The sequence below is a fragment of the Camellia sinensis genome, chromosome 5 (assembly GCF_055761805.1).
Source record: "Camellia sinensis isolate YWXY chromosome 5, ASM5576180v1, whole genome shotgun sequence".
Lineage (NCBI taxonomy): Eukaryota > Viridiplantae > Streptophyta > Magnoliopsida > Ericales > Theaceae > Camellia > Camellia sinensis.
Genome location: NC_138965.1, coordinates 143,015,606 through 143,043,314, shown reverse-complemented (window position 1 = coordinate 143,043,314; position 27,709 = coordinate 143,015,606). Strand labels below are relative to the sequence as shown.

At 38.7% G+C, this 27,709-nt stretch overlaps 1 protein-coding gene across 1 annotated transcript; it reads right to left on the bottom strand.

Moving 5' to 3' along the window:
• Positions 1–4,006: 4,006 nt before the first annotated feature.
• Positions 4,007–24,290, bottom strand: LOC114264069 (putative calcium-transporting ATPase 13, plasma membrane-type). The gene is made up of 4 exons (XM_082872171.1): positions 22,583–24,290; positions 22,204–22,495; positions 4,653–5,165; positions 4,007–4,106 (listed from the first exon to the last, which is right to left on the bottom strand). The coding sequence occupies exons 1-4, from the start codon at positions 24,288–24,290 to the stop codon at positions 4,007–4,009; spliced, it is 2,613 nt and encodes an 870-aa protein (XP_082728297.1).
• Between the last annotated feature and the right edge of the window lie 3,419 nt (positions 24,291–27,709).

Below are 27,709 nucleotides of genomic sequence, written 5' to 3'. Positions count from 1 at the left end.
AAGGATGAAAAAATTTCATGTAGCTGACAACATTTAAATGGTACGCATGACTTAATTTGGTTTGATTATATTTTGGGCTGTGGCCATCATGATAGGATGATTGCAATTTATGTGTAACAATGCCATGATCACCACATTTGTGTGTCTCAAGTTGTTTACTATCTCACGTGTTATCATTGCATTAGTAATAGATACGAACGATAAGACTCATTACACCAATGCAATTGTGACACATGAGATGGTAAATATCTTTCCGTATGCAAATTGTTGGAACAAATGGTCTTGAATTCTTCAAATGGTGGTCTTCGCGTCTTCAGAATTTGACAATGATCTTGTCTATATAGACAAAAAATTAGTGCTTCAAGTCGCGTTACTAAGTCGCTTTCCTAAAGACAATATTTGTACCCACCAAAAGGTGTGTAGGGGGGGTTACAACAAATTTACCTCCAGGATACAATGAAGCCTGATTTAAAGATCCAGTCTATCGGCGTTTGCACTGATGACAATAGATCAAAACACTCTTGATATAATCAAGAAACCAAGACACTGATAATCAAATTTGCAGAACTTGATTATCAATAAGAAAAATAAAAATTTGCTTAAGAAACTCTTGATTGAAATTCAAAATCAAGAGGAAGAGAGAGAGAGAGAGAATTGCAGGAATGCTTTTCAGGATTTTGGATGGAATGAAATAACTGATTTTGTAGCCTATTTATAGGCCTTGATGGATCTAATCGAATGGTCATGTCCCTTGATCGTATCCGATCAGATTTGACTGTTAGATCGACGATCTATGGTGCAAATCATTCTGACACCGAATAGATGCCTTGACTAATCACACCTGATCACGATCGAGTGCCATCTCATCCGTACGATCGCGCGCATCTCCGATCAACGGCTATGATCAACCCGTTCCAAATCGGACACACAATCATTTGATCGGTTGGTTGAATCATCGCCAACGGATGACACGTCACTGCCATGTGGAGCTGACTATATTCCACGTCACCCATGCCATGTCGGATCCACGTCATCGCTCCAACCTGTCCGATGCAAATAGGAAAGCGCCCTCATAGCGCCTTGCACCAAGCTAAGTGCAAAGAGCGCCATCAAACGCCATATAGCCCACTGCCCACACCACGTGTGAGCGTGTGTGTGCGTGTGCGGATGGTGCAAAGCACCATCCTTGCGGTGTGGGTGCATGTACATTAGCTTTCATCCCATAATTCCATATTCAAAAGAATATTCTATGTAGCACTTTATTAAGTGCTCCATGTTTTGTTCTCTTTCCAATGTGGGACAAAGTCCCTAAGCTTATTTCATGTTTTCCGAAGAAAACATGGAAGGTTTTTAAAACACCCAAAAATTAAAATATATATTTTGAAAATCATTTTGAAAATTCCCCAACATTCCCCCACCATTTTCAAAATACCAGATGATGACCCTTGGTTCACTTGACAACCTTATGCATAGGTGAAGATATCTTACGATTTGAATCATTCACTTAGTGAAGACATCTCAAAGTTAGTCAAGATGGCATAGTAGACTTGTCTTTGAACTAGTGATCTTATATGACTAACCGGACATGTCTCGCGCACAGTACATGTTACCTCAAGTATTCAAACAAACCGATACGTCGATTGGCCTTGTGTCTATATCCTGTTTCATGAGCGCTCAAGAGTCAAGCCCTTGGACTCATAGGAAGCGGCACCACCTCCTACACTCACATAGGTAAGCTTACTGAGAGTACCCCTATAATTTACAGTACCCTAACAACCCAGTTGTAAGCTTATTAAGAGTTTGCTAACTCATCCTCTTCTTTTCACATTACAGGTACCAAGCACTTCAACCTTGGGATGAAAATGAAATAAAACTAATGAAAATGAAATAAAACTAAGTGCTTGCAATCACGACATATGGTGTACTTGGGCTCATTGAACTCAAGACTTGATGTTTCTTCAAGAGTTGAGTCGAGTTTTCACCAGGAGTGATTATGTTAAGTGGGCTTAAGACCCATCCCCTTTGATGTTTTCCACACTAAGTCCCTTGCAAGTCCCTTTGTTAAGGGGTTAGCCAAGTTTTCATTTGACTTTACATAACTAATGGTAATTACACCTTCTGTGATTAACTGCTTGACACAGCTATGTCTTAGTCCTATATGCCTAGACTTTCCATTATAGGCATGGCTATAGGCCCGTGATAGAGTTACTTCACTATCACAATGCAAAGATATTGGTGGCATAGGTTTTGGCCATATCTTAATCTCTAATAAGGGATTCCTTAGCCATTCTGCATCTTTGCTACAAGACGCCAACCCTACAAACTTTGACGCCATGGCTGAGTTTGTTATGCATGTTTGCTTCTTAAAACCCCAGGAGATAGCTCCTCCTCCAAGAGTAAAAATCCAACCACTCGTGGATGAGTGATCTTCACGGTCAGTTATCCAACTAGCATCCGTGAATCCTTCCAGCATTGCTGGATAGCCATTATAGACTATTCCATAGTCTATTGTTTTCCTCAAGTACCTAAGTACTCGGTTAACAGCATGCCAATGCACACTACTGGGATTACTAGTGTATCTACTAAGTTTTCCCACTGCAAAAGCAATGTCAGTTCTAGTGCAAGTCATGGCATACATCAGGCTACCTATTACTCTGGAGTATTCTAGCTGATTAACAGCTCTTCTAGTATTAGGATACAATTTCAAATTTGAATCAAAAGGTGTAGGCATGGGTGTATAATTATATTGATTAAATTTCTTAAGAAGTTTCTCAATATAGTGCGACTGGGTTAGAGTCAAATTATTATCCTCTCGTTTGATCTTAATACTCAAAATTACATCAGCCAAGCCCATGTCTTTCATACTAAAGCTAGACGACAAGAAACTTTTAGTACTTTAAATGACATCATTGTTAGTACCAAAAATAAGCATGTTATCTACATATAGACATATGATTACACCTCTATTTCCAGTAAACTTACTGTACACACACTTATCAGATTCATGTATTCTAAAACCATTTGACACTATTACTTTGTAAAATTTCTCATGCCATTGTTTTGAAGCTTGTTTCAGTCCATATAGTGACTTCACGAGTTTACACACTTTGTGCTCTTGACCCTGTATAACAAATTCTTCCAGTTGTTGCATGTAGATTTCCTCATCTAACTCTCTATTTAAGAAAGTGGCCTTAACATCCATTTGATGGATTTCAAGCTTATAGATTGAGGCTAAGGCAATCAATACTCGAATGGTGGTGATTCTAGCCACCGGGGCATATGTATCAAAATAATCAATTCTCTCATATTGAGCAAAACCCTTAGCAACTAATCTTGCTTTGAACTTGTCAATTGTGCCTTCAACTTTCATTTTCCTTTTGAAAATCTATTTACAACCAATGGGTTTGGATCTAGGTGGCAAATCAGCAAGTATCCAAGTATTATTACCCATGATAGAATCCATCTCATCGTTTATTGCTTCTTTCCAGAAAGCAACATTTTGAGACTTCATAGCTTCCTCAAAGGTTAATGGATCTGAATCCATATTCAAGGAAATCATTGTTTGCTTACAATAAGCTTTTCTAGTTCCTTCTACAAGGTAAACAATGAAATCAGGGCCAAATGACTTCTCAGTCCTTGCCCTCTCACTCCTCCTTAGCTCAATAGGCTCATTAGGTTCATTAGGCTCAATAGGTTCATGTCGTTCACTTTCCTCTGTAGACATCAAAGGAGTTGATTCTTTTCCTTGATTAGAATCCAACCTTGGAATGGTTGTGAAATGATTCTCATAAAATACCGCATCACATGATTCAATGATGGTATTTGTTTCCATTGAACCATTGGGCTCTACTACCAGAAACCTATATGCTTTGCTATGTATAGCATAGCCAAGGAATATGCATTCAATTCCTTTTTTACCTAATTTCTTCATTTTAGGTTTAGGCAATCTGACTATTGCTCTACAGCCCCATGTTTTCAAGTAACCAAGATTAGGTTTCTTGTTTTTCTAACGTTCATAAGGAGTAGCATTTCTTCCCTTGAGAGGAATTCTATTGAGTATGTGACAGGAAGTGAGCAAGGCTTCACCCCAAAAACCAAAACTTAAACTGGAATAAGAAAGTATAGCATTAATCATTTCTATTAATGTCCTATTGTTTCTTTCAGCTACTCCATTTTGTTGTGGTGTGTAGGGTGCAGACTTCTCATGAATAATACCAATATTTTCACAATATTTTGGAAAATGGTATTCACCGTCTCTATCAAACCTAAGTCTCTTTATTTTGACATTACACTGATTTTCTACTTCAGTCTTAAAAATCTTAAATTTATTAAGCACCTCATTTTTTGAATGCAAAAGATAGATATGACAGTACTTAGAAAAATCATCAATGAATGTTACAAAATATTTCTTACCACCCTTAGTGGGGGTACTATGCATGTCACATACATCATTATGCACGTCACATACATCACTATGCACAAGTTCAAGAAGAGATGTGGTTTTATCTACTTTAGGAAATGGAATGCGAGTAATTTTTGATTGCACACAATATTTACATTTTTCAAACATATCAATGTCATACTTAGGAATTAAATCTAAATTAACCATATCATGCATTTTTCTAGTATTAACATGATCTAAATGAGCATGCCATAAAGAAAGAGAATTAACAATATAAGCAGAAACAGATGTATTATTGATAACGTTAAATTTGAACATTTCTTGATACATGTAGCTCTTCCCAACAGAAATTCCATCCTTATCCAGGACAAATTTGTCCGACCCAAATACTAACTTGAAACCATGCTTATTAAGCATGCTTCCAGATACAAGGTTTTTCCTGACATCAGGTACATGATAAACATCATTAAGACTTAGGACTTTTCCAGATGTAAACTCTAGATCCACCATCCCTTTGCCTTTGATAGCAGCAGTTGAAGAGTTGCCCATGTAGAGAACTGCTCTATCACTCACTTGTTCATAAGTAGTAAAACGGCTCTTGTCGTTGCAGACGTGCCTTGTTGCTCCTGAGTCAATCCACCAGTCACCAGCATCTTTAAGCATGATCACCTCAGATACAACAGCCACGAACTTATTCTTGGCATTTAATGCTTCTGGCTTCTTCTTATATGACCGACATTCATTTCTGAAATGCCCTGGCTTTCTACAGTGCCAGCAAGCGCCTTTTGGCTTCTTAGCATTTTTCTCAGGTTGGGGTTCATGCTTACGCTTCTTTTTGTTGAACCTCTAACCATCATCCACCATGTGGATCTTGGACGTCTGAGCCAATTGGTTATCTTTACTCTCAAGTAACCTTGACTCTTCCTCAACTCGGAGGTGTTAAGCCAATTCCTCTAAAGTAAGATCTTGCCTTTTGTGCTCCAGAGTTTTCTTAAAATCCTTCCAAGAAGATGGCAGTTTCTCTATTATAGATGAAACTACAATAGATTCATCCATGTTCATATTCTTTTGTCAAAATTGACTCAGAATATGTTGGATCTCATGGAATTGTTCCATAATGGGCTTTATATCAATCATTGTAAAACACATAAAATTATTAACAAGAAATTTCTTACTGGTGGCATCCTTGGTGAGGTACTTTGACTGTAATAAGTCCTAGAGTTACTATGTCGTTTCCAGATGTTGATACACATCGAATAGAGAGTCTGACAGTGCATTCAGAATGTGTCCTCGACAAATGTAGTCGTCATTCTCCCATTTGGCTCTGGCACGGGTTTGCTCCACAGTCTCATCTTCTTGCTCCATTGGATAGGGGGTAGTTAGCATATAGACCATTTTGAGAGTGGTGAGCAAAAAGTGCATCTTCTTTTGCCAGTGTCAGAAATTTCCTCCATCAATACGGTCAAGCTTCATGAAATCTTGAGTCATTTTTTGAATAGATATCGCAATATCCAAATATTGTCTTTAGATTGTTGGAACAAATGGTCTTGAATTCTTTAAATGATGGTCTTCGGGTCTTCAAAATTTGGCAATGATCTTGTCTATATAGAACAGAAAATTAGTGCTTCAAGTCATGTTACTAAGTCGTTTTCCTAAAGACAATATTTGTACCCACCAAAAGGTGTGTAGGGAGTTACAACAAATTTGCCTCCAAGATACAATGAAGCCTGATCTAAAGATCTAGTCTATCAGCGTCTGCACTGACGACAATAGATCAGAACACTCTTGATATAATCAAGAAACCAAGACACTGATGATCAAATCTGCAGAACTTGATTATCAATAAGAAAAATAGAAATTTGCTTAAGAAACTCTTGATCGAAAATTCAAAATCAAGAGGGAGAGGGAGAGAGAGAGAGAGAGAGAGAGAGAGAGAATTACAGGAATGCTTTTAAGGATTTTGGATGAAATGAAATGGCTGATTTCGTAGTCTATGTATAGGCCTTGATGGATCTGATCGAATGGTTATGTCCTTTGATCGCATCCGATCAGATCGAACCGTTGGATCGACGATCTATGGTGCAGATCATTCTGACACCGAATAGATGCCTTGACTAATTACACCTGATCACGATCGGGTGACATCTCATCCGTATGATTACGCACCGATTACGCGCATCTCCAATCAACAACTATGATCAACCTGCTCCAGATCGGACACACAACCATTTGATCGGTTGGTTGACTTATCGCCAATGGACGACACGTTACTGCTACGTGGAGCTGACTGTATTCCATGTCACCCATGCCATGTCGAATCCACTTCATCACTCCAACCTGTCCAATGCAAATAGGAAAGCGCCCTCATGGCGCCTTACGCCTAGCTAAGTGCAAAGTGCGCCATTAAAAGCCACACAGCCCACTACCCACGCCATGCGTGCGTGTGCGTGTGCGTGTGGTGCGAAGCACCATCCTTGCGGTGTGGGTGCATGCATACTAGCTTTCATCCCATAATTCCATATTCAAAACAATATTTCATGTAGCACTTTATTAAGTGCTCCATGTTTTGCTCTCTTTCCAATGTGGGACAAAGTCCCCAAGCTTATTTCATGTTTTCCAAAGAAAACATGGAAGGTTTTTAAAACACCCAAAAATTAAACTTTACATTTTGAAAATTCCCTACACAAATATGGGCATCATAGCATTATTGTCTCACCGTGACTGGTTGAATCCCAGTAGATGCTTGCTTTGGGACAATCATGAGCTACAACTCTTTAACTATAAAATTGGAGATAAAATGATTTTAGTTCTGTGTTGATGGTTCACCATGTACTGGTGAATTTGGGATAGAATATATTCACAGCAAAGTTTTTGATAACCCAGGTTTATTCTAGATATTTCACCTCACATTGCACCATAAGTGATTGGTCTTTGGGCTTTACTTATTTAAAACCCCATGCTAAAATCTTATGGTTATGTAGCATTTTAAGTCAAGCACACTCTCTGGCATGATGCAACAATGACAAATTTTAAATTATAGATTTACCTTATTTAACTTACAGAGGATGTGGTTAGTGTAGCAGAGGATGATATGAAATAAGATGAATTATTCAGAAATCTCACATGCATATTAAATTGTATGAAGCATGTCAGATGTTGTATATATCTTAGATGGCCATGTATCCATGCCATGTTTTTTGGGAGGTTTGTTCTTGTATGCTCTGTGTATTCATCAAAATTGGGCATCTGAACTCATCAACAAATCATACTTGTCAAACTTGGCAGATTGCTTGCGGCACTTTTGTGAATTTTGGTTGAATCTAGCACAGTTATTGTTTGATCCCAAATACTTATTCAAAAAGCAACTAATTTGATGTTAATAATGCAAATATTAATTAATGTAATGTGACCAATATGCACCTAGGCTTCTTAACTGTTGTATTTAGAAGGAGAAAAACACAAGAACTAGATTATGTAAATTCAGCCCAAATTGAAATAGGGTTCTGATTTTAGTTGCCTGGATTTATAAAGGGGTCAATATAGAATTGGCGAGTTGGATATTTTTGATGATTAGCCAGAGATGAGGAAGTAGCCATGTGTGAAGGGAAATGGTAAGTTGGATATTTTCGATGATTAGCTCAGTGTTATTAAAGGCGATAAGCGCACCAAGGCACCAAGGTCTTCTAGGGCCTAGGCTTAAGGAGCAAGGCGCGACGCATGTTTCATTGAAGTGAGGCACACCTTGTACAGAAAAAAAAAAAATTAATACAAGTAAATAATTTAGGGTTTAACAAAGTGAGGCACACCTTGTATAGAAAAAATAAAAAAATTAATACAAGTAAATAATTTAGGGTTTAACATAAACAAAATGAAATGTTAAACATTTAGTGTTTTTTGGAGATTAGAAATTAGGGCTAATTTTTCTTTTATCATTGATCTGGGGCCGAATGCTCAATGTATTGGCATCTGTAATAAGAGTAGGGATCTTCTGTAGCTACACTATATTAAATCAATGATTAGATTTTAAATAAAACTAATTAAAGCAACAATAAAAAAATCCCTTAGGACACAAACCTTGGGTCAGTCAGGTGCTATCGAAGTCGCCTAGCCTGGAACACTACAAGGCGCAAATCTTGGACCTAGATGGGACTTGGGCCTAGGTGTACGCCTAGGCCCGCCTTATCGAAGTCGCCTAGCCTGGAACACTACAAGGCACAAACCTTGAGCCTGGATGGGACTTAGGCCTAGGCACACACCTAGGCGTGCCTTTAATAACACTGGATCAGCTAGAGATGAGGAGGTAGCCATATGTGAAGGGAAAAGCTAGTGTGCACGCACACACACACACAAAGTGGTGGCAGATAGGGCAGCCACTTGAGTTTGTAACAAACTGGATCTAAACTATCTTTTTTTTTTACAAAGTAGATGTGTTAGCCATTATTTATAGTTGTACTTGCAATTTTTGGAGGCCAAGCAAGCAATATAGAGATGCCACCAAAGATGTAGCCAAGGCTAGGATTGGGGTGGCCAAGCCCCTTTATTTTTAAAAATCCATATAACCATAGCATATATGTTAACCACTTTTAGATTTGTAGTATTGGTTGAGTGGTAGAATAGTATGTATAAACCAAAAAGCAAAAAGTCTCAAAAAAAATTCTATCTACACTAGAGCCAATAAGTCAATGGCCCCATCATTAGATTACTTGTAAAAAAAATGAAACATCATTAGATTATAATTGAAAGAACAAAAAGGTACTATCAAACTCTCTTTCTTTATGTATAATATTAAAAATTTATGATGTGACATCTTCTCTTAAAAAGTGAAGACTTCTCTTTTCTCTTGCACAAATTGCGGCTTGCATAGTCTATTGCTCAGTGCCTCTTGGGAACAACAACAAAAATAAATGAATTTTATAAAAAGAAAGAATGCCAGGTACCATTTTGATAGACGACTAAGTGGCTATGGACATAAAAAATTATTTCTTTTGTTTTATCGTCTAGCATATTTGTTTATACTGAATATTTTGTCCACTATATTTTAATGCATTACAAATTAGGGTATAAAAAATGTAAATTTAGTTTATATTATTTGTCTAAATTTCTATACATAATGTTTGGCCCCTTGGAATGAAGTCTTGGTTTTGTCCCTAGATGTCACATGTCCAATGGATCACATGATGAAATTCCCTTCTATGAATTCTGAACTGCCAGGTCAAGATGGACACAACATTGTACCTTGATAGGTTGAGATAAAGACATGGTCTTCAACTTGACAATCCTTACTCTTGGCCATCAAACCACATGATCTCCACATTCTACTTAAAAACATAAAGTTTAGAGACCGTTATATCACATGCAGAGCTTCGAGGTGCTTCACTAGTCAGGCCAACTGACCCAGATAGATGCTAGTTTGAGTATGAAAGGGAGATCTTTATTAGTGTCACTCCTCCCTCTTGAGCTTAAGATGGTCACCTCTACTTTGACCTTGTTATACAATACCCTTTTTTATATAATATGTGGAGGTGTTTGGCCTTTAAGAGCATTGTCTTTGAGGATATCACCTTTGAGGGACTATGGCACTTTATCTTGTGTGGCCTACAAGCTTCAATTTAAAGGCTATGTAATTTATGCTAATAGGGCCAATCTTGCTAAAATGTAGATTTTAGCAAAGTTAACACCTTCAAAGTCTTTCTTGGTAGTATAACACCTTAAACCAATGTATAACTCTGAGAATCAAAAACATGTGTGATGAGCAGTAAGTGCTTATATTTCGACTTATACTCTTTTTGAAGTGATAATGTTGTCCTTGAATTTTCTTATGTTCTTTTTACCTGTTTTTGTTCAAAATATTTGATGTTTATTGCAAAGCAGGTTGAGCTAAGATTTGAGTTTTATTTTTTCTTTGAGTCTTGCACTTTTAGATGAATTTCCATTTATACTTTAGCTGAGTAACAAATCTTCTGACTTGTTATTGTAATTCTCCATACCAAAAAAATAAAAATAAAAATAAAAATGATGCACTGTTTCTGTGCAGTAGTTGCATCATGTTTAAGGTTAGGAAGAAGAATTCTATTATTTTAATTTGAAGTCTGAAGAGAGAGAAATGGTTTTTGACATTGCTAAAATGGTTTATGGTGGCTTTTTAAGTGGGCATTGCCTTCTTCTAAACGCGAGATATTTTTTTGAAAGGTTTCTCAAGGGTGGAAATAAAAAATTTGAAAATCTGTTTTTAAACAAATATTGTATGCACTAGAATATGTTGTTGTTTGGGTCTAGTGACGCTGTTGTATGGAAGTACAAAGGATTATGCAGGACAATCCTATGCAAGCATGTCATTGGTTAAGGACTATCAAGATGAAAAAGAAATTTATAAATTTGTACAAATATATGGCTCTCCATTTAAAAAAAAATTCCTAAAAACAACCCATTTTGAGGAAACAATTTCAAGGTACTTTTTGAGTTTTCAAAACTTCGTAATTTGTATTCGTAATTTCTAAAAATTGAAAAAGGACAAGTCCCTAATTGCCTAAAAGAAGATGCCACCTGTATCAATGGTCTAAGAAGCATGGACGTGGATACACGATACGACACACACATGTGATACAACATAGACATTCTGACACATTAATTTTGAAAACATGAAGGACACGACACATGAGAGATACACATAATATATGATTTTATACATTTATTTTGTGTCATATATATGAATATTTCATTAAAAGATAATACAAAATGTAAAATAATGCTAATTCCTAAAGTTTAGAGGAGGAGGGAATGATAGGTATAATTCTATGTTGTTTTTCTTTGATCATTGTATCTTAAAAGTTATTTTGTTTAAACTTATGTGTTTTTGTGTGTCCAAAGCATCTTTTAGGACACATTTGGATTTGGACGTGTGTCGGATACATGTGGAGTGTTGGTATCAGACACGTACACTGAGACGCACCTTTTTAGTAGTGTTGATGCTTTTTAGTTGGTGGTACATGGAGAGAAGGTTTTTTGTTTTGGCTCTTGAATCCTTCAATTATAAAGAGTTGTCTCCTTCCTCTAGAACTTCTGCTATATTCGTTAGGAAAATACTATGCTTACAGAATTTTTATACAAAACAAAATTCAAAATTCAAAATTCAAAATTCGTGATGTGTCAATGACATTTTTTAAAATATAAGTCATCTTGATGGATTTTTTTGCTTTGAAATGAAAATCAAAACTTGTCACATCATTTTGTATTACTTTTATGTTTAATTTATGTGTTTGTATAGCACTGATCTATTTGTTTAGGCATCCATATATATATATATATATGTATATATGTATAGCATTGAATGAGTTTAGCCGCCGCACCACTCACTTGCATGCTTGGGCAATCACCTCAAAGTGTTATGTAGTGGAAGTTGTGTTATGAATTGATTAATTGCATGATCAGAAAAACAAATTACAAATACAGACAAAGGCAAGAAAATGAAAAACCTTAAACTTTTATTTAAGAGCTTAAGGTGTGGTCCCTTGTAGTTTATCAATATTTACAAGAACTGAAGGTTCGCAAACCTATAATATGAAATACTGAAGTACTATGAATCACCTAGTAAATCCTACTGGAATTGAGAACAAAATATGTTTTTTGATCCGATACCTGACTCTGATCATTTGTTTTATGTCACAGAAGATCTATGTATGGGAAGGCTGAGAAACTGTTTACTTGAACCTGGAATGAACTTGACAAGCCAACCTATTGGCTAAGACATTGCAGCAATCACAATGCACGCGACCCATTGGCCCAAATTTAGCCTCTCAATATCGGCAAATTTCTTTAGAAACTCCACCATGACCATTTGAAGGACTACTGTTGTGATACCCCTGTTTCGTAATGTGTTAATTAGTCCTTAAAATGAGTATGATTTTGTGTTTGTCATAATTTTGTGTGCCATTATGTGAAAATATGTGGTCTTCAATTTCTATCTGTTCGCCGTAGGAATATCTAATTGATTATCTGCTTTGGAAATTAAATTGGAGGCCTTATCGGCCACAGAATCCGAAATTGATTACGCCATTGTGATTGGCATAATTTTAGAACCTGCGGTGAAATTTAATTGGAAATTTATTCGGGTCAGATTAAATCGATTAAATTGATGAATTGGTGCCCATTACTTTATTATTATTATATTGGAATTGGTGGGGGCCTTATGTATAGGGTTATAGACTCTCTCATTGTTTCTTTTTTAGTCCGAAAATCTGAGTTATACATTGTGAGAGTGAGGAGGCCGACCTTAGAAAGAGAGGAAGAAGAATTGTACAATTTTGGTCTTGAAGTTTGTTAATTTTGAAGCCACACTCAAGAATTTGCTATTGATTGAAAGGATAGAGCCTCTAGGTAGGTAATTGATCTTGAATTCATAAGTTTGAACTTGTGATTTTGTGTATTCAAGGTAATTGCGTAATCAAGAATGAGAAAAAAAGCATGTATTGAGTTGGTGATGTTGAATTTGAAGTCAAATGATGCATGCATGTGTTCAATTGTCATGAAATTGTATAGTTATGTATGAAAAATATGAGTCATGTGGAATTTTGGTTAGAACTCATGCTTGTGGTCATCATTTGCACCATCTAGATGAAGAATGGAAGTTATATCCCACACACATGTACAAATCACAAGAGTATGAACTTGAATGCGTGAAATTGTTATGTTGGAAGTAAGCTTGGTGTAAATTTGAGACATGCATGTAGATAATTTATGAAATTGAGCTTCAATATGTGGTAATTTGATGCTTGTACCATGTTAGTACATGTCTAGGAGTAATTTGAGCCATAACATGCATGAATTGTTAGTTGAAAGTCAAAATGAAGCTCAAGAACACAGTTCTGGGTTTTCTAGAATTTTGAGGTCCGCTCGAGCGGGGAACCTGACGCTCGAGCGGGAAATGCGTGCTCCCAGTACTTTTTGCAGACTTGATGTCCGCTCGAGCGGGGTAATTAACGCTCGAGCGTGGGAGCTATTTTGACAGGCCTTCCACTCGAGCGTCCTATTTCACGCTCGAACATATTTTTGATGCAACCAGCACTTTTGCAAGCCTATAGGGTCCGCTCGAGCGGGTAAGTCCATGCTCGAGTGGGGACCCTGCTTTCTGAAATTTTGTTCATGCGTTCTGTGTTTCGTTTTCCGTTCTCTTTCACTTGTAAGCACTCTTAGGCATATGTTAAGCTTTGTAAATGAGTTGATGAGATAAGAATAAAGCCTAAAGAGGAATATGTGAATTAAGGAACAGATTGAATTATTAATGACCCTTTTGTGTTCATGGAATGTGTAGGGTCAAGTTCCAGGGCGAATCCACAAGCCGATCACTGTGAGTAATATCGATATTTGAAAGCTTATCAATGTCCAATTGTATATTTGAAAGCTTATGGGATTGTGGAAAAAAGTCTGACATGAATGAGTAATTGGACCAAAGGTCGTTTTGATAATAATAAATGAACCAAAGGTCGTTTTGATAATGATAAATGGACCGAAGGTCATTTTGATAATGATAAATGGACCAAAGGTCGTTCTACTAGAAATGAATGGACCGAAAGTCATTTTGATAGAAATGAATGGACCGAAGGTTGTTTTGATAGAAATGAACGGACCGAAGGCCGTTTTGACATAAACGAATGGGCCGAAGGCTGTTTTGACATAAATGAGTGGGCCGAAGGCCGTTTTGACACGAATGTATGGGCCAAAGGCCGTTTGGACGTAAACGAATGGGCCGAAGGCCGTTTTGACATAAATGAGTGGGCCGAAGGCTATTTTGACACGAATGTATGGGCCGAAGGCCGTTTTGACGTAAACGAATGGGCCGAAGGCCGTTTTGACATAAACGAGTGGGCCGAAGGCCGTTTTGACGTAAACGAATGGACCGAAGGCCGTTTTGACATAAATGAGTGGGCCGAAGGCCATTTTGACACGAGTGTATGGGCCGAAGGCCGTTTTGACGTAAACGAATGGACCGAAGGTCGTTTTGACAGAAATGAATGGACCAAAGGTCGTTTTGATAGAAATGAGTGGACCGAAGGTCGTTTGGACATGTATGAATGGACCTAAGGTTGTTTTGCCATGAATGGAAACCTGAATCGGCTAAAGGCCAGAATGTTTGGAACTACAGTTACTTGATTTGAATTTCGTATAGTTATATGTATCTGTTAAATAGAAGCATGAATTGGGCCCAAGGTCGTTTGGAGCATGTTGTTCTACATATTGTTATGTAACTTCTGTATTTGATATTATTCACTGGGCTATCGCTCACACTCATTCATGTGTTTGTAGGTGAGCCAAGGGAGGTGCAAACCCAGTCCCAATGAAGTCTGTCAGGAACAACAAAGGTTTTTGGAGAGTCAGCCCTTGCGTCTCATGTACGAGACCCGTCTTCGCCCCTTTGCTGTGTATTTATATTTTGTCATGTCGGCGAAGATTTTGCGTCTGTGGTATATAGTTTTGACGGGTTGACTTACATTTGAATGATCCTGTCTGTACAGAGTTTTATGTTGCTGTATCTTTTGACGTGAGTTATTAACATGTTTTCGTATGGATTGTTATGATGTGCCATGTAAGCACAGCTCTATGGACAAAGTTTAAAATTTGCTTCCATTTGGCCCCTTTACTCTGATGAGTTTTGTCTAGTTCAATTCGAGGCCGTAGGTAATCTTATGATTACTGGCCGGTTATGGCCTTAACCCATGGGGGCGGGTTCGGGTCGTGACAGAGTGGTATCAGAGCACGAGTTAATAACTCACACACTTGTCTAAAAGAGCAATAAGCGTCTAGATAAGATCTAGGATGCATTCATGTGATGAATATGAATTTGGAAGCATCAAGAATATACTTAAGTATTTCGATATGAACAGTTATGTGTTATAAATTCGGGAATTGCTTGCATTGTAAACCATTGGAATATGTATGCTTTCTGATATATGCATACTTGTGAATCTTTTGTATAAGGTATAATGCAAGTTTAATCAGATGGGGAATAAGAACTCTATGAGGTTATGTTTAGCCTTAATTATTTTCTGAAGGTATGAAATGACAAGTTCCCTAAAATGCTATGTTTGGTATAAATGAATGATTGTCTAAATTCTCCTTGAACGTAATTGTGGTATCCTTGGCGGAGGCCCTCGCCTAGGGGACCTAATACTGTGGCTTATGGTCATGAGGCCTTAGCCCGGGGGAAATAATATCGTGGCACAGGCCCTCGCCCGGGGGAAACAATACCGTGGCCTATGTATGAGACATGTTACCGGTATGAAAGGTTCCACTATGGAACTTGATATGCTTGACTAACATGATATGTTACGCTAAAGGAAGTACCACACATGATTCGAATATGAGATATGAATTGTTACACTAATGTGTACAACAAGTTTGTTTTGTTATAATGCACATGCATGAATATATAAATCACGAAAGTTATCTATGTGCATTCAATTCTTCCTACGGGTGTCTATGTGAAATACGAACATGATTTGAGTATATAATTACTTAGTAGATGTTCAACATGCGATATCTGATAAGTATGCAATTATCTGTTACGTATGTGATTAATTGCGTACGGTATGTGAAATGAGAATATAAGGATGTGTCTATGTACGAATGTGACTATATGTTTATTTTTGTATTGGACATCCTAGTATTTGGCATGATTTAATAAGAGTTTGTGGCAAGGGTGATTAAATTAAGGGCATACGAGCTGGAAGGCTCTTCCACAGCCCGACTTGATGGACTAGAAAGGATGGTACAAGAAATGGCAGAGATCTTAAGACAATAACATCAGCTGCCGCTACGGCAAGAACCTTTGTCACCACCAGTGTAAGAAACGCCGAGGAGTTGTTGTCGGATTTCGGGGGCTAGTTATCGGTGTGGTAAAATGGACCATATGGTAAGGAATGGTTCCCGAACTGAGCAAATGTAAATAAATGTTCTGCCTCAGCTAGATTCGTACCAGTAGTAGGAATTGCTACTCAGGATAGAGTAATTACACTCATCCCAAAAAGCACTCAGAATACTACGATTGTTATCCCAGGTATCTATACCGTTTACGAACGAATGCTTATGTGTTGATTGATTCTGAATTAGTACATGTGTATATCTTTGCTTGGGATATTATTTGATTCGAGTTGACATATCCTTTGGTATCTGCTGCATGTGTATCTAGATTGGTTAGGCCCACAAGATTGAGACTGTATTTATTGAACATATATGCTCCATTTGGGAAATTTGTGAAATACGTATTGGGATATTGTTTAACACTGCACATGCACATGTACATCTGAACCTATGCTCAGGGTGATCTGTTACTACTATCTTTAATGGCTAAGCCACTGGAATTATGACGCTATAATGGTGAGACCATGCATTTGAATTGATAGAAGATTGACTGGATTATGTGACTAATTTGAACTTTTGAGTAACAGACCTTATCTTATGTACAACCGAAGAACTCTGTTTAATGTGTTACTGTACACCATGTATTGCATATAAGACTTGTTGGGAATTACTGTATTGATTATGGTACATACCTCATGATCTGAATAATTTCATGTTTGTACAACTACCCCCGAATTTATGTAGATAATACCGTATCGTACATGATTTGAAACACTTTGATATGAACTGTTGTAAAGAATGATTCTGATACGAATTCGAGAACTAATGAACTTAAGACAATTGTGGAACTATCAACCATGTGCCTAAACAAACGAAGTGAGCCTTACAGAACCGAATGTACCCCATTTGAGAAAACTTTTACCTGATTCGGTTCGATAGAACCTCTGTTCGATTTGGCCTGATAGAACCCTTATTGGATATAATTCGATAGGACCTTTGTTTGGTTTAATCTAACAAGGCCTTTGTGGGCTATCAATAGATTGATCTAACCAAGGGCACCATTGAGAACCAACCTCCAACTATTGAGGACATATGTGTTAAAAATGAACTGAATTGTGCAAACCCCGTGATTGGGTGTCGTAAGGAGTATTGTCCCAACTCTGTTTGTTTGACGCTATGGGAACCGATGACGGCAGATTGATTTGATTATAAGCAGTACTGAACATTTGTCTTTGACTGATCAGAATATGTTTTGTAAGGGAGAGTGGTTGGGTCAGTGTTATCAGATTTTGGGAAATCAGGTTATGGTGAATGGTATTATGTTGTTTTGATGACATTTTTGGAGCGTCCTTTCTTGCTAGGGGACGTTAAGCCTATGTAGCACCTTTGATTGAGATATCTTTTGCCACCGACGGTCTCGTACGGGTGGGTTTGACTAATCGATCTCGAGTCGGCCACCAACGGTCGTGAACAGGTGTGCTTCGATTCCGAGACGATTATTCCTTTGTTTTGTCCGGAATGTTGTCCTTTGGTATTATGTAGATGTTTTAACATCCAAGAAGCTTTAAAAAAAATCCTGATTACCCGAAAGTGTGTGAATTCAGTACGCCCTGTGTAAATAACTGCTCAGTGCCATTGTATCCTGTAATTGGGGCTTTGAGGATGTGTAAATTGTGTTTAACACGTGATTGATTGTTTTAGTATTACCTTGACGCCATGGGGATTAGTATATGAATTGCCTTATGCTTTTGACGACTATCAGATAATGTGGGGAGACTCGATGGAACAGAGAATTGAATGCTGAACGGAATTGGAAACTGTAAACTGTAAACTGTTGAATGAATTGAGAACGCGTGTATTATGTTAGAAATGGACTGCGCCAGTGTTATTGCACTTTATAATTAGTGCTATGGGGATATGTGAACTATGTATATTGTATGGTCGATTGTTTCGTTGTTATCTTGTTGACTCGGGAATTAGTGTCTGGATCCACTTTAAATTCCTGAAGACGTTTGATTGACCTTGATTAACTGTGATGAACTACTGAACTAAATACCGAATCGGACTGTGAGTTACAGAATTATTGAAGAATGAATTGAACTTTTGTGACAAGGAAATGGACCAAACTCCTATGGTAAGGTTAGTTGGCATTTGAAATAAAAATGTTGGCGACCTATTGCGAAGAAGGAAATTGTTGAATTTGTGCCTAAATGTTTTCGGTGCCAACAAGCCAAAGTTTAATAACGGATATTGGCAGAACTACTGCGATCTCTCTCTATTTCGAAATGGAAATAGGGATATGTGACTACGAATTTCATTGTGGGGCTACCTTGAGCACTCAAGGTGTAAATCCCGTTTGGGTTGTTGTATGAGGAATTACTTAATTTGCTCGTTCCCTCCCTGTGACATTTTCGTATGGTGCTTGTAGACTAGCCACTGCTTACATCAATAAGGTTGCTTGTTTGTATGGGGTCCCAGTATCTATTGTTTAGACAGAAATCCTGAAATATGTTTGAATTCTAACAAGCCTTCAAGAGGCAATGGGAACTGAATTGTGATTCAGCGCTACTTTCCATCAGCAAATTGATGTGTAATCAGAAAGAACTTTTTAGATTCTGGGAGAAATACTCCAAATGCATGCTTTAGATTTTTGAGGAATTGGAAAAATCTATCCATCGTTGACAGACTTTGCCTACAGTAACAGCTCACACTCTAGTTTCAGTTTGGCACCATACAAGTTTTGTATGGAGGAAAAGTTGAGTCTTTGACTGATTGAGAACAGAGTGTTGCTTGATTTTGAGACTAAGCAGATAACTATCAAAAGGATTGGAACCATTGAATGAGAAGGTATTTTGAATTGTTTTGGCTAAAGGTAAATTAAGTTTGGAGGACCAAACTTCCTAAAAGGGGGAAGACTGTGATACCCCTGTTCCGTAATGTGTTAATTAGTCCTTAAAATGGGTATGATTATGTGTTTGTCATAATTTTGTGTGCCGTTATGTGAAAATATGTGGTCTTCAATTTCTATCTGTTCCCCGTAGGAATATCTAATTGATTATCTGCTTTGGAAATTAAATTGGAGGCCTTATCGGCCACAGAATCCGAAATTGATTACGCCATTGTGATTGGCATAATTTTAGAACCTGCAGTGAAATTTAATTGGAAATTTATTCGGGTCAGATTAAATCGATTTGATGAATTGGTGCCCATTACTTTATTATTATTATATTGGAATTGGTGGGGGCCTTATGTATAGGGATATACACTCTCTCATTGTTTCTTTTTGAGTCCAAAAATCTGAGTTATACATTGTGAGAGTGAGGAGGCCGACCTTAGAGAGAGAGGAAGAAGAATTGTACAATTTTGGTCTTGAAGTTTGTCAATTTTGAAGCCACACTCAAGAATTTGCTATTGATTGAAAAGATAGAGCCTCTAGGTAGGTAATTGATCTTGAATTCATAAGTTTGGACTTGTGATTTTGTGTATTCAAGCTAATTGTGTAATCAAGAATGAGAAAAAAAGCATGTATTGAGTTGGTGATGTTGAATTTGAAGTCAAATGATGCATGCATGTGTTCAATTGTCATGAAATTGTATAGTTATGTATGAAAAATATGAGTCATGTGGAATTTTGGTTAGAACTCATGCTTGTGGTCATCATTTGCACCATCTAGATGAAGAATGGAAGTTATATCCCACATACATGTACAAATCACAAGAGTATGAACTTGAATGCGTGAAATTGTTATGTTGGAAGTAAGCTTGGTGTAAATTTGAGACATGCATGTAGATAATTTATGAAATTGAGCTTCAATATGTGGTAATTTGATGCTTGTACCATGTTAGTACATGTCTAGGAGTAATTTGAGCCATAACATGCATGAATTGTTGGTTGAAAGTCGAAATGAAGCTCAAGAACACAATTCTGGGTTTTCTAGAATTTTGAGGTCCGCTCGAGCGGGGAACCTGACGCTCGAGCGGGAAATGCATGCTCCCAGTACTTTTTGCAAACTTGATGTCCGCTCGAGCGGGGTAATTAACGCTCGAGCGTGGGAGCTATTTTGACAGGCCTTCCGCTCGAGCATCCTATTTCACGCTCGAGCATATTTTTGATGCAACCAGCACTTTTGCAGGCCTATAGGGTCCGCTCGAGCGGGTAAGTCCACGCTCGGGCGGGGACCCTGCTTTCTGAAATTTTGTTCATGCGTTCTATGTTTCGTTTTCCGTTCTCTTTCACTTGTAAGCACTCTTAGGCATATGTTAAGCATTGTAAATGAGTTGATGAGATAAGAATAAAGCCTAAAGAGGAATATGTGAATTAAGGAACGGATTGAATTGTTAATGACCCTTTTGTGTTCATGGAATGTGTAGGGTCAAGTTCCAGGGCGAATCCACAAGCCGATCACTGTGAGTAATATCGATATTTGAAAGCTTATCAATGTCCAATTGTGTATTCCCTTATAAGCTTTATGAGTTGCTAACTGGGATTGTGGACAAAAGTCTGACATGAATGAGTAATTGGACCAAAGGTCGTTTTGATAATAATAAATGAACCAAAGGTCGTTTTGATAATGATAAATGGACCGAAGGTCATTTTGATAATGATAAATGGACCAAAAGTCGTTCTGATAGAAATGAATGGACCGAAGGTCGTTTTGATAGAAATGAATGGACCGAAGGTTGTTTTGATAGAAATGAACGGACCGAAGGCCGTTTTGACGTAAACGAATGGGCCGAAGGCCGTTTTGACATAAATGAGTGGGCTGAAGGCCGTTTTGACACGAATGTATGGGCTGAAGGCCGTTTTGACGTAAACGAATGGGCCGAAGGCCGTTTTGACATAAATGAGTGAGCCGAAGGCCGTTTTGACACGAATGTATGGGCCGAAGGCTGTTTTGACGTAAACGAATGGGCCGAAGGCCGTTTTGACATAAATGAGTGGGCCGAAGGTCGTTTTGACACGAATGTACGGGCCGAAGGCCGTTTTGACGTAAACGAATGGGCCGAAGGCCGTTTTGACATAAATGAGTGGGCCGAAGGCCATTTTGACACGAGTGTATGGGCCGAAGGCCGTTTTGACGTAAACGAATGGACCGAAGGTCGTTTTGACATAAATGAATGGACCGAAGGTCGTTTTGATAGAAATGAGTGGACCGAAGGTCGTTTGGACATTTATGAATGGACCTAAGGTTGTTTTGCCATGAATGGAAACCTGAATCGGCCAAAGGCCAGAATGTTTGGAACTACAGTTACTTGATTTGAATTTCGTATAGTTATATGTATCTGTTAAATAGAAGCATGAATTGGGCCCAAGGCCATTGGAGCATGTTATTCTACATATTGTTATGTAACTTCTGTATTTGATATTATTCACTGGGCTATCGCTCACGCTCATTCATGTGTTTGTAGGTGAGCCAAGGGAGGTGCAAACCCAGTCCCAGTGAAGTCTGTCAGGAACAACAAAGGTTTTTGGAGAGTCAGTCCTTGCGTCTCACGTACGAGACCCGTCTTCGCCCCTTTGCTGTGTATTTATATTTTGTCATGTCGGCGAAGATTTTGCGTCTGTGGTATATAGTTTTGACGGGTTGACTTACATTTGAATGATCCTGTCTGTACAGAGTTTTATGTTGCTGTATCTTTTGACGTGAGTTATTAACATGTTTTCGTATGGATTGTTATGATGTGCCATGTAAGCACAGCTCTATGGACAAAGTTTAAAATTTGCTTCCATTTGGCCCCTTTACTCTGATGAGTTTTGTCTGGTTCAATTCGAGGCCGTAGGTAATCTCATGATTACTGGCCGGTTATGGCCTTAACCCATGGGGGCGGGTTCGGGTCGTGACAACTGTCATCCCAATAATGCCTAAAAAGAGTTTGTTCTTAACTATCCCCTTAAATATATTCTTCTCCTCCATCTTTCTTGCATTGAACTCATTAAAAACTTGGTACAGGATGAAACTATTGAACACCAATGTGTCCTTGATGTTATTGTTCATGCTGAAGATTGTGCTTCCCTTGAACTCTAAGATCAGCAAAACATTTATTTGATACGAAGCCTGAGCAATAAGGTTCCTCCAAATGATCTTTGTTATAAGTGGTTCAGTTCGACCCACGGGTTGCTTTGTCATTAGATCATTAGTTGGTTGCTCGATGGGTAGTGCTAGTGCCCCCAAAGTATCCATTATGAGGTTCACCCACAGTTGCTGGATTGCTGTTAGCGGAACTTCACCAGACGATATTGCTGCGACAAAGTTGACGACAAGGGCAGCTACGTTGACGGTGAGTTAAAATTGGATGAACTTTTGAATGTTGTTGTATACGCACCGACCCCACTTCAAAATTGTCACCACCGACGTAAAATTGTTGTCTAACATGACTATATCCGAGCTCTCTTTTTCCAGTTCTGTGCCATGAATTTCCATTGAAAGTCCGATATCTACTTCTTTCAGTGCAGGTGCATTGTTTGTTCCATCCCTTATGACCGCTACCACATGTCCTTTCCGCTTCAAGCACTTTATCATCAGAAACTTGTCAAACGGAGATGATCTAGCCATTACGTGGATTGTGTTTATCTTTTCCATTCTCTCTTCATCTGAATAATTTCTGAATGTCACTCCTTCAACCATTGCATTGCTCGAATCCTCATTGGGTTTGACAATCCCAGATTCGATAGCTATAACTTTTGTAGTGAAGATGTTGTCTCCTATAATCATTTTAACGTTAACTCCGGTGTCTCTGCAAGCTTGTACTGCTGCCCTGACACTTGGTCGAGTAGGGTCCTTTAAACTGACAAGCCCTAAGAAGGTAAGTCCAGTTTCTTCAATCTTTCTGCTAACCTCTACACTTTCTGTAACCAAAGTAATGCATCGCAAGCTTTTAGTTGCCATATCTTTAATAATCAGTTCAAATTGCGTTCTTTCTTTATCATTCATGGGTATAGTATTCTCATTTTTGGTGTAATAATTTGAGCGCATTGACAGAATCATCTCCGCAGCCTCTTTCCAATGCGCGTGAATTTTTTTTCCATTCATCCTCGTCAAAACCCCACTTCGTTTCTTCTCTGAGTTGAAAGCTTCTACGTGAAGAATTTCATGACCTTGCTTCAGCTCATCAATATCTATAGCCAAATCAAAGATGACCCAGGAGAGGATTGCTAACTCAGTAGGGCTTTCAAAAATTTTAGGTATTGCTGTGGATAACTGTCTATAGACTTCGCCGGTTGTATTTAAATCGACACCTTCGTGTGGCATTTCAAGAACATTAGGGGCTATTTTCAATGATGCTTTGTCTGTCATTACCTCTTTTCTAAGCCAAAATTCTGTTACCTTTATCTGGTTTAATATAAATGTGTCGGTTTTGTCTGTGCAGATAGTGGTGGTCGAACCTATTGTCTCGAAAGCAGAGAGTTTCCGAACCATGGAATTCTCAACCATCATCCTCTTCATTGAATAAGCCAAAGTTAAAGTCATAGCCAAAGGCAAACCTTCTAGAATCGCCACCACAACAGTCGTAACTGCCACAGCAACAATACGCACAACAGTATTCATGACATCATTCGCTTTAGTCTTGTCGCAGTTGAATTCTTGGTTCCCGTGTTCATCTTCAGTGTTTCCTGTGAAGTACCGAATGAGCAAAACTATGAGAACAAGGAAAGCCACCATTAAACCAACCTTCCCGATATAAGATATCAGTTCGTTAAGCTGAGCTTGTAATGGTGTTTGTTCATTTGAGTCACGGCTTATCGAGCTCAACATTACACCCCATGCTGCATTCATGCCTACCGAAGTTATAAGCATGTGATTGTACCCATCTGTCACCTTGGTACTGGGCAAAAATGGATTATTGGTTTCATTTACTTCGACGTAATCACTTTCCCCTGTCATGCTTGATTCATTCACTTTCAACAAGTATCCGTCCAAGAACAACCCATCTGCCAGAACTTGATCATCGATCTTTAGACACGCAATGTCACCCACTACGACTTCAAAAATTGATATGGGTTGTCTGCGGCCATTTCTCACCACTTCCACTTTCATCAGGTCACTGCTCTTATCAGAAAGCTTGTCAAACTGTCTGCTCTACCTGAAGTTACTGATGGTAAAACCACAACAACTAGAATGGCAACAACGATAATGCTTCCCCTGTCATACCACCCTTCTGTGGGACCGTGCTGTTTACCCGAAAGAGAACACTGCGCATACCAAAAGTATAATGATGGTGGTGTCTTTGAATGCTTCAAAGACAAAACTGAGAAAGCTCTTTGTGGGTGGTTTCTTGTACGTGTTCGAACCAAACACATTGATTTTTTGCTTAATATCTGAAGAATCGTTGAAGATCTTTTTCAATTTCAAAATATGAAGATACACTTGTGTATTTATACAGAAAATGATAACTACCTAACTAACTCCATCTAATACGGTGATACAATTATACAGTTATATTTAACATGTGTTGAATCTCTCTTTTGAGTGTGAGCTGTATGAGTTGAGTCAAGAGCAACTGGAGCTGCTGCTGATGATGTAGCTTGAGCTGCTGATATGATATGTTTGTTATCCCCCTGCAAGCTGATGGGAGGTGTGCAGACCAAAATCTTGGCTTGGAGATAATGAAACCGAGAGGCGGATAAAGGCTTAGTGAAAATATCAGCAACTTGATTGACGGAAGGAATGTATTTGAGCACAAGCTTTTTGGCACCAACTTTCTCGCGAATGAAGTGGCAATCCACTTCAATAAGCTTAGACCTGGTATGGAAGACAGGATTGGAAGCCAAAGCAATTGCGGATAAGTTGTCACACTAGAGAATAGAAGAAAGAACAGGAGAAATAGAAAGATCATGCAGTAATATGTGCAACCAACTGAGCTCAACTGTAGCATGAGCAAGGGAGCGATACTCAGCTTCAGTGCTTGATCGAGAAACAGTGGGTTGTTTCTTAACAGACCAGGAGATGAGATTGGATCCACGAAACACACAATAGTCGGAGGTAGATTTGTAATCAATAGCATCGCTAGCTCGATTAGAGTCAGAAAAAGCCTGAAGTTCGAAAGAACTAGGACTAAAAGGCAAGCCATGAGAGATAGTGCCCTGAAAAAAGCGAAGAATGCGCTTGACCAAAGAAAAGTGAGCATTGGTAGGGTCATGTGTAGACGTCCCCCGAACGCCCCGGGAGGGATGAGCTCTCGTTCCGTTCATTTATGGGGTCACCACAGCTCGGACTCGATTTGTTGTCACGGTTCTAAATCTGAACCAAAGAGTCCAAATCTGGCAAATCGTTTTGAGAAACAGATTTTGAAAAGAAGTGCCAAACATGGACTGCTTTGCCAGATACAGAGTCGCCACCTAAATATTTTTTATGGGGGAATTTAGGAAACCCTGACTCGGTGCCGAAGGCCACATGTCCGTCATCACCGGAGTTGTCTCGGCTCGGGAGCTTGGGTACGATCGGGGAAGGTCAGCTATGAGCACCCCCTTTCGCCCGGTCCGAAGACCGGCCTCTACTAACCATGATATCTGTTTTTGAATACATTATGTGTTCTTAAACCAATTATTAGCCTAGAATTACTATGTTATGCGCGCAGCAAACAAGTATAGACTAGATTGCCTAATTTGGAAACAAGTCATTGCATATCCGTTTGTTTTGAAAAGCGCTTTGGAATTTGCTACTCGCAAGTAGGCTAAAACACGGATTTCAACGAATTTTTCCAACTCAAACAATCCAACTTTCACCCACAGCCATTCAAACAGTAATATCACGTAAGCATTTAGCCACATGGAAAACATATTGTCATGGCAACATTCACACGCATGTGAGGTGCTAAAGCATAAATACTTACATCGTACTCCGTGCCAAAAACAGAGACATGTTAGCAATCAATGCATGATCCAAGTCCATGTTAAGTGCCTAATGCATCGCATACAAAATGTCACTAGAACGGGCTCGGCTAGTCTACAAATGATATGCGAAAATGCACAAGTCGCACGTATTCAATTCGGAATTTGAAACACAGATATAGTTAGAATGATGTGCCGAGCCCGGTGTATACAAAGCAAATGTATGAATGCACGCATGCATAGCATAAGGTATGCTAATTTAAACGTGCCCTAATACTAACCATCAAAGCAGGTAAATAAAAGGGAAGAAAGAAGTGGGGATTGGAAGACATACACACCATTCACACACACTTATTACAGATTTGCCCTCGCCCGGAGGGACCAAATAAATACTACAAATTAATTAACTATGCAAGCTAATTAAATATTACAAATTACCTAATTAGCTAACAAACTAATTAAGCTAGGAAAAGCAGTAAACCGCTTCGGGGAGGAGGGCCAGATGCAGCGCGTGCTCGGGTCTTGCTCGGAAGTGCACCGCCATGCATAGTCTGCCTCTGTTTTCCCTGCTCTACCCTTCTGAAGACTACCAAAGTCTCAAGGATGCTTCTTTGGATACTGGGAATCATCACCGGCTGAGTAGAGTCACCACCGGTAGCGAATTGTGGTCATCGGCACAAAATGAAGCTATCGGCAGAAGAATAATTGCCGGTCGGCAATGTACACTGCCGGTCGGCAAAGAATGCCTGCAAAACCTGCAACTCAAAGCAGCAGAGGACAGAACTTCCATGGCAATACAATTCAAGCAATGTATGCGCTAATCATGCCCCCTATCATGTTTGTGACTCAAAGGGGCATGTGTCTCGGTTCTCAGACCGCCAATCACGCATTTCCATGCATGACGACCCAAAGAATCAAGTGTGCAACTTTCATGTCAAATGAAATGCAAACCAAACAAACAAACCAAGGCCCAATTCCTATCACCAAGTCAAGGAACAAGGCATGCATGCAAGATGTAATGCAACCTAGGCATGCAAGCTAAGGATGCAACATGGCTTGGCAAGACACTTATGCAAGCATACAAGCAAACATGAGGCAATGCAAATTGATGGAAAGGTGGACTTATACATGATTTAGGCAACTCTAATTAGGCCTAAAACAGTGGCCAAAGTGACCAAAACAAAAGGCTAAACACATACACACATGCACATGTTAAGGGTCAACACTTAGGCACAAATGGGATAACTCTCAAACACATTTGAAAGGAGGTAATCATGGACAATTAGCATGCAACAGAAGCATTGAAAATCATGTTAAAACATGGTGCCAAACCAAGCAACAAATCAAGCTAAACATGCAACAAATAGCCCAAGTGCTTGAAGCAAGTCAAAGGGGCTTGAACCATGACCAAGCCAACCAAGCCTCACAAGGCTAAGAGGACTTAAAATAGGTTCAAGGCAGACCTAGACCATGCAAAGGGGACCCCCTAGATGGCATCTAAGTGGCTCAAAATCAAAGGCATGTATAATGGCCAAAACATGGAACATGCTACACAAGCTTTCAAAGCTTCAAAGAGGTATCCAAAGTAAACATGCAAGCATGCTATAAGGTCTGAAATTATGCTAT